At 38.4% G+C, this 8377-nt stretch overlaps 3 protein-coding genes across 3 annotated transcripts; all 3 read left to right on the top strand.

Annotated features, from left to right (window-relative positions):
• The first annotated feature begins 1142 nt into the window (after positions 1-1142).
• Positions 1143-3057, top strand: LOC123009609 (venom carboxylesterase-6-like). The gene is made up of 4 exons (XM_044406039.1): positions 1143-2271; positions 2325-2621; positions 2669-2792; positions 2838-3057. The coding sequence occupies exons 1-4, from the start codon at positions 1257-1259 to the stop codon at positions 3025-3027; spliced, it is 1626 nt and encodes a 541-aa protein (XP_044261974.1). The 5' UTR covers positions 1143-1256; the 3' UTR covers positions 3028-3057.
• A 1473-nt stretch (positions 3058-4530) lies between these two features.
• Positions 4531-6684, top strand: LOC123009727 (venom carboxylesterase-6-like). Its single transcript, XM_044406221.1, has 6 exons — positions 4531-4666; positions 4712-4854; positions 4894-5728; positions 5775-6059; positions 6110-6236; positions 6281-6684. The coding sequence occupies exons 1-6, from the start codon at positions 4627-4629 to the stop codon at positions 6429-6431; spliced, it is 1581 nt and encodes a 526-aa protein (XP_044262156.1). The 5' UTR covers positions 4531-4626; the 3' UTR covers positions 6432-6684.
• Positions 6685-6833: 149 nt separating this feature from the next.
• LOC123009729 (serine--tRNA ligase, mitochondrial) lies at positions 6834-8124 on the top strand. The gene has a single exon (XM_044406222.1). The coding sequence runs from the start codon at positions 6839-6841 to the stop codon at positions 8117-8119; it is 1281 nt and encodes a 426-aa protein (XP_044262157.1). The 5' UTR covers positions 6834-6838; the 3' UTR covers positions 8120-8124.
• Positions 8125-8377: the final 253 nt, after the last annotated feature.

Genomic DNA, 8377 nt, shown 5'->3' with positions numbered 1-8377 from the left:
TAAATCAATAACCAGAACATTTCAAGTGGATCTAAATCTGGTCTTTCCGATGGTCAAAATGCAACAAAATCATAGATTCACTACTATTATTATAACGTTTTATATTTTTTTTAAATTTAAGGTCATTTTCTGTTAATATTAATAGAAAATAGTTTTTTTTTAAATATTTGTCACTAATATTGTAGTGTTTTTTCAATGGGAAGTTTAAGATTGAGTGTTGAAACTGCAAAATTTTAAAATTGTATAGTTTAAGCCCATTATTTGTTAAAATTTACAAAAAAAAACAAAATTTGTTTTTGATAGTGAGTTTTAAAAGTCTAAAATTTTTATTTATTTAATTTCAAATGCAAAAGAATTTGTGAATAAAAAATAGAAATTTTAACATATTAAAGCTTTAATTACTAAATTAAACCCATTTTTACAATCAAAACAAAAAAAAATAAAAAATGAAGAAATCAAAAACCAGAACATTTCAAGTAAGTTCAAATCTGGTCGTTTCGGTGGTCAAAATGAAAAAAAATCGAGATTTACTACCAATAAACTTGAAGAATCTTAATTTCTATCAAAATTAAAAAAATAACATCAAAAAAGTGTTGTATACGCTCTTAAAAGTAGCTATTTTACGGACTCATTTAAATAAGTTTTAAAGCTATTTTAAATACAATTTTTTATTTTCAACCACAATTTTCAAGAAATGAAAAAAAAAACAAGAGGTTTTAATGAGTTTTGGAAGCTGTAGAAAAATTTTTGTTTGCAACACTCGGTTTGCAAAACCCGGAACAAAAATAACAATTTTTAAACCGCTTGAACACAAAATCACGGAATAATTTTTTCTAACTTTAAATTAAAAAAAAACAATTTACAATTTAATTTAAACAATTAAATTAATAATAAAAAAACTTACGAAAAACAAGGATGTGATGAGTGACCACTAAACGATGCAAATGAACTAACGATAAAAAATTGTGCATTTACTGCATTCGCTGTACTCAAACCTGTCGAAAGAGAGAGATAGAGAAATACCCGAACTTGTTGAAAGAGAGAGATGGAGAATAGTTCCGCGAAAAATGCATCGAAGGGAATTGCAAGAAATGCACTCAACTCTTGTTTACCTGAAATATGAGGTCAATAACCAACAGAAATGCAATCAAATTTTATTTCAGTTTTCATACTTATCTAAAAAATTTCATTATCTTATCAAAAGAAAAAATTCTGTATAAAACTCGTGTGATTAATTTATCGCAAGTATTATCACTATGACTCCCACGTGGTTCACTCTCGTCGCCCTTTTCGCTCTAACCCACGCCGAGAGACCCATGGTGGGCACCCCATTGGGTCAGCTCCAAGGGTACCATCGCAAGTCGGCGAAACGCAACGTTTTTGCGGCTTTTGAGGGTATTCCATACGCCAAACCGCCCATTGGTAGTCTCAGATTCGAACCACCGGAACCCATCGACCCATGGGAGGGTGTCTGGAACGCCAGTACCATCTTCGAGTGCGCCCAGACGACTCTGATGAACCCGGAAGTACCCCAAGGGGACGAGGACTGTCTATATTTGAACGTGTATGTACCACGTGACCACCCAGACCCATCGGAGACCCTCGCCGTGGTAGTCCACATCCATGGTGGGTTGTTCATGTATGGTAGTGGGCACTCGTATGCCCATCCCGAGTATTTCATGGACGAAAACGTGATTTTTGTCACTTTGAATTATCGAGTTGGCGTTTTTGGGTTTTTGAGTACCGGTGATGACGTCATTTCCGGTAATAATGGGTTGAAGGACCAAGTGATGGCCTTGAAATGGGTCAAGGATAATATTGGGAGTTTCGGGGGGGACCCATCGTGTGTGACCTTGCATGGGTTATCGACGGGTGGGTCGTGTGTCCATTTGCACTACCTGTCACCCATGAGTCATGGGTTGTTCCAAAGGGGGTTCTCCCAAAGTGGGGTAGCCTTGAATTCGTTTGTTTTGCAAGATGAGGCGGCAAGGAGGGCGAGAATGGTGGGGGAGGGGGTGGGGTGTCCCATGGGGAGTACCAATGGGTTGGTGGAGTGTTTGAAGGCGCGACCAGCCAGACATATTCTGGGTCAAATGCCCAGATTTTTTGGGTACAAATTTCTACCAGTTGCCCCTTTTGGGCCCGTTTTGGAAAAAGGGCCAAAGGGCTTTGTTACCAAAAATTTGTACTACCTTTTGGCCACTGGGCAAGTTCAGGATCTACCATGGATGGTTTCGAGTGTGACCCATGAAGGACTTTTCCCAACTGCGTGTAATTAAAACCAAAAAAAAAAATTTTTGAAATTTTAAAAAATTTTTTTTTAGTTTTGATCAAAGAACTTGACTTTGTTAACAAAAACTGGACCGAAATGGCTCGATACATACTTGATTATAATGACACTCTAGCAACGCCCATGTGGAAGACCACGGCCCAAAAAATCAGAAATTTTTATTTTGAAGATGAAGAAATTTCGGAAAAAAATTTCGAAAAATTGGTAAAACTTGTGAGTGACCGGTTTTTGGTCGATGTTGACTCCGCCATTAAACTACAAGCCAAAAGTACCAAATCCCCGGTCTACTACTACCAATTCGGGTTCCCTTCGGACTCCAGTACCAACAAAAGTACCAATTTTACAAAAATTTTCAAAATTTTCAAAATTTTTTTTCAGCCGTGGCCCACAGCGAGGACGCGCAGTACTTCTTCTACAACATGTTCCAAAAACAACCAACACCCAACGAACTCAAAATCAAGGATGTCTTGATGGAGATGTTCCTCAGTTTTGTCAAAAATGGGTACTTTTGAAAAAAAAAATTGTTTTTTTTTAATGTGATTCACAGGAAACCAAAAATTTTCGATATTGACTGGCCACCGGTCAAAGCACCTGACATTTCATTTGTCAAAATTGACGGTTTTGCGCCTGAAGATGTCAAAGTCGAAACGCTGAAAGAGCTAGGACCGCGAGATTTTTGGAAAAGTTTGGGATTTTTGGAGAATCAAAATTTGGTTTTGTTAAAAGATGAGTTGTGATTTATTTTTTAAATAAATTTGAGTGTTTTATTTACTATTTGATTGAGAAGTGAATTATCAGGTCAAGTATATGTTAAATAACAAATAGATAACAGCAAAATTTGTTGTTAGGTGAAAATTTATCAAAAAAAATTTAATTCTAGCTTGTATCATAGTAGGCTAAGTGCGCAATTAGGGCCCCAATCGCCAAACTAAGGTCATTTTCGTAGTCAAAAAACCCAAAAATCTATATTTTGTGAACAAACTGGCACAAAACCACAAACCAAAAGATTTCAAGTGGCACCAAATCCGATCATTCCGGGAGCAAAATCATAATTTTGTTGTATACATTGCCATATTTCACATTTTTTTAATACACATTTAATAAAAAAAGCAATTTTGACCCCTTTTTGATTAATTTTTGACTCTTTTGTAGTTGGCTGGGAGCTATATTAAGGTCCTAATTGCCGACCAAATGTCATTTTTATAACTAAAAAGGTCAAAACTGATGTATTTTATTATCAAACTTGGAAAAAAACAAAAACCAAAACATTTCAAATAGGCCCAAATCCGCTCATTCCGATGGCAAAAACATAGTTTGACTCTATATTTTGCAATATTTCAGATTTTTTTTTTGAAAAATCGATTTTGACTACTTTTTGATTCATTTTTGACTTCTTTCGTAGTAGGCTGGGAGCTATAATTGTGGTCCAAAAGTGATTTTTATAATCAAAAAATCCAAAATGACTGCATTTTATTACCAAACTTGCAAAAAAACATAAGCCAGAACATTTCAAGTGGATCCAAATCCGGTCATTAGGATGACAAGTTAGTAAGTTTTACTCTATTTTTTGCTATATATCACATTTTTTAAATAAAAAAACGTCTTTGACTACTTTTTGATTAATTTCTGACTTTTTTGTAGTAGGCTGGGAGCTATAGTAAGGTCCCAATTGCCGGCAGAATGTTATTTTTATACCAAAACAGTCAAAACAAATGTATTTTATTACCAAATTTGTAAAAAAAAAACAAAACATTTCAAATCCAAATCCGGTCATTCCGATGGCAAAAATATAGTTTGACACTATATTTTGCAATATTTCAGATATTTTTTTTTGAAAAAACGATTTTGACTACTTTTTGATTAATTTTTGACTTCTTTCGCAGTAGGCTGGGAGACCCCAATTGTTGTCCAAAAGTCATTTTTGTAATCAAAAAAGCCCAAAATAGCTGTATTTTATTACCAAGTTTGCAAAAAACATTTCAAGTGGATCCAAATCCAGTCATTTTGGTGGTCAAATAAGAAAAAACCTTAGTTTTGTTCCTGATTTTTAGATTTTTTGGAACCATTTTTTCAAAATTGTGATTTTTATAAAAAAATAAGTACTTCAGGTATTACCAAAAATAAAAATTCAAGGTTTTGGAGAATTTTTAATTAAATCCATGACTTGTTGAATAACACCAAGCATTGTATTTGCAAACAAAAGAATTATACAATTGTTATAGGTGTGGTACCAGTGGTACTATTTATATGTAGATCAGTGTTTAGACTAATTTAACATCAAAACAACTACTGATAAGACTAGTGTAACCAAACCAACACTTTTACATAAAAATAAAATGTTGGTACCATTGGTACCTCTCCTGTTGATTATTTCCGGTAAGTACCAAAACCTCATGGTGCGAACTAATAACTTTGAAAAAGGTTCAAAATGTTCCGACCCTCTGGTCAAAACCCCATTGGGCGAAATCCGCGGTCGTACCAGAACCTCCCATGATGGGCGAAAATTCGCCGCGTTTGAGGGAATCCCATTTGCAAAGCCACCCATTGGTTCCCGACGGTTCGAGGTGAGTCCCAATCGCAACAAATTAAAATAATAAAAATAGCCCCCCGAACCCATCGACCCATGGAGTGGTACCTGGGACGCGTCCCATGCCACCACCTGTGCCCAAACACCCATGCTTCAACCCAACGTAACAGCAGGGCACGAGGACTGCCTCCATCTCAATATTTACGTCCCACGTGAGTCACCCAGCACCCATGACCGGCTCGAGGTCATGGTACACATCCATGGTGGGGCCTTTATGTACTGCAGTGGGCATTTTTACGCCAAACCGGACTTTATCATGGATCGTGATTTGGTTCTGGTCACTTTTAATTACCGTTTGGGTGTTTTGGGGTTTTTGGGTACTGAGGATGAAGTGGTACCGGGGAATATGGGTCTGAAAGATCAAGTAATGGCCTTGAAATGGGTCAAAAATAATATTGGGAGTTTTGGAGGGAACCCAGATTCTGTCACTTTGACTGGTTTCTCGGCTGGTGGTTCTAGTGTCCATTTGCATTATTTTTCACCCATGAGTCATGGGTTGTTCCAACGGGGGGTGTCCCATAGTGGGACAGCGACGAATTTTTGGGCCTTGCAACAAGCACCTTTGGAGAAAGCTTCCAGATTGGGGGAAGCTCTAGGTTGTCCCATTGGTACCACCAAGGTACTAGTCGACTGTCTTAAGGAACGACCCTTGGGACAAGTTTTGTCCAAGGCTACTATGTTTTTTGGGTACCAATTTATGCCCCTGGCACCATTTGCCCCAGTTGTGGAAAAAAAGGGCCCAAGCCCTTTTTTGACAAGTACCCCTTTAGATTTATTAAAACAAGGGAAGGTTTCAAAGGTACCATGGCTAGTTTCAAATACCGCCCATGAAGGTCTTTTCCAAAAAAATTGTAAGTGAGTACCAAAATTTTGCAAAATTTTGGATTTTGGTTCCAGTTTTGGACAACGATGTGGACAATGTTAACCAAAATTGGGACTCTCTAGCCCCCATTTTCCTCGAATTCAATTACACAGTACCATCAACTTTGCAAAAAAACGTTTCGGAAAAAATCCGGGAGTACTACTTTGGGGAAAACCAAATTTTGGCCCCCGAAAAGTTGGTCAAACTGTTCAGTGACCGATTTTTCCTCCTTGGGGCCGAAACGGGGGTCAAACTCCAGTCCAAAATCAACCAAACTTCGATTTTTTACTACCTTTTTAGCTACCCAAGCGATTCCAAAAGTAGTACCATGGAACCAAAAAATGCCAAAAATTTTGACTTTGGTTTTCAGTGATTGGGCATGGGGACGACGCCAAATATTTCTTCACGAGTGTGATGGTACCACGACCCTTGACCCAGAATGAATTAAAAATGAAAAATGTGATGTTGGACATGTTGGTCTCCTTCGCCAAAACTGGGTACCACTTTTAGTACTTTTGCAAAATTTGATTTTCCTTTTCAGGGTTCCTGAAATAAAAGGGGTGGAGTGGAAACCAACAAGGGACCAGTTGTGGTACCTCGATGTTGGTTCTTTTGAAACAAAGGATATGGTACTACGAAATACTAGTGACTTGACTGGTACCAGAAAATTTTGGAATTCTTTGGCACTGTAATTAAACTCCGGTAGTGTATGCAACCAATAATTGTTAGTTTCTATTATGTAATTCTAACTTAAAAAATTGATTCAATGAGAACAATAATAGTATTTATTTAAGTCAACTTATTTGACATAATTAATTGTTTCATGTCTAATTTTAGTAATTTAATTTAATTTTTGAATCATAATTGAGTTCGAGTAGGTATGCAACCAATTATACTTTCCGATACCAAAATTTTGTTATTCAGTAAAAACAGTGTAGTGCCTTATTTAGATTAATTAATTTCACGTAATTAATTATAATTTGGAGCAATTCTAATTTTAAAAGCGTCAAATAACACGTTTCGCCACTTTGGGATTTCGAATTATCTTCATGCTGTCACATTTCAATGACAGCTAACCTCAAAAAAATCATTGAAATAAATGATGTTTTCTCGTAAAGTAGCCACAATTCGCGTTTTTTTCCCACGGCATGTGTATCCAGTGTCACGCAGCTGTCACACAACAGCCCCTCAAGGGCCCCATTTAGACATCCAATATTTGTGTGACCCCAAAAATATCACTGAAATCTCTCAAAATATCGCAAACCGGAAAGGCATCGGTAATATACAGCGTGTCCACGAATTAAACAACCAACTCCAAGCCTTAAACCGGAATGACAAGGCCTACGAACCGACTAGACTTGAATTGGTGTCCGAAGCCCTAAAAATCCCCAACCGGACGCACCCCCACGTGTCACAATACGGCGATAGCCCCAAAACCGTGACCATCGTGGGGGCGAAGCCCCCCGATGGTCCCCACCTCGACTTCCAGGAGATTTGCAAGAAATTAAGACTGCTTCGCACCGACCAACTTGGTAACTTTTCTGGGAGCAAAAGTTACTATCTTTTGGGGGAAATGGCCGAATTGGAGCACGCCCTGATTCGTTACGTCACCTCCAACCTTATAAAAAAAAAATTCGAGTTGGTTTCAGTCCCGGATATCCTCCCTCGTGGGGTTATCGAAGGCTGTGGGATGAACACCCGGGGGGCGCGCACCCAAGTCTACGCCCTTGACGAGGCCCTCCACGGGCCCGATTTGTGTCTCTCGGGCACCTCTGAAATGGCCCTAGCCGGCTATCTCGCCCAAAAAACCCTAAACAGGGATTTTCTTCCATTAAGGTTGGCAGCAGTGAGCCGGTGTTACCGGGCAGAAACGTCAAACTTGCTCGAAGAACGGGGGATTTACCGAGTCCATGAATTCACCAAAGTGGAAATGTTCGTTGTGACGCAGCCCCAAGATTCGGATCGAGTCTTGGAGGAGATTCTGGGGGTTGAAATGGAGGTTTTTGGGGGTTTGGGGTTGCATTTCCAGGTTTTGGACATGCCCCCGTGTGAATTGGGGGCGCAGGCCTACCGGAAGTACGACATTGAGGCGTGGATGCCGGGCAGGGGGCTGTATGGGGAGATTTCGAGTTGTAGTAATTGTCTGGATTATCAGGCAAGGAGGCTGGGGATTAGGACCCATGATGGGTTTGTCCATACGTTGAATGGGACAGCGTGTGCCATTCCGAGACTATTAATCGCGTTAGTGGAGATGGGACAGAGGAGAAATGGGACGGTGGAGGTACCAGAGGTGCTGTGGCCCCACATGGGGGGCAAAAAATTGATTGGGAAGCAAAAACATGTACCCGAATTGAGGTTAATTAAAAATAAAAAGGTTTAATTCGAGTTTGTTTTTATTTCAAAAATAACCTAAATGTCACAATGACAGTTGTGGGATTACCAACAAAGAAATCCCCCAGAATGAGTGTTTTAATGGTTATTATGACACTGAAAGTGATACAAGAGACGAAAACTACAAATAAAGGCCCTAATTGTTAAAATGAAGTATTTTTTTTCGAATTAAAAAAATGAGACAATTTTGGTTAATTTTTTACTTTTTCTGTAACTATAGTAAGGCCCTAATTGCAACTTATTTTCT

The sequence above is a fragment of the Tribolium madens genome, unplaced genomic scaffold, assembly GCF_015345945.1.
Source record: "Tribolium madens isolate multiple individuals breed KSU strain unplaced genomic scaffold, Tmad_KSU_1.1 Scaffold_7;HRSCAF=85;Tcas5.2_LG10, whole genome shotgun sequence".
Lineage (NCBI taxonomy): Eukaryota > Metazoa > Arthropoda > Insecta > Coleoptera > Tenebrionidae > Tribolium > Tribolium madens.
The sequence above is the reverse complement of the archived record's forward strand: the minus strand, read 5'-3'. Positions and strand labels throughout refer to the sequence as shown.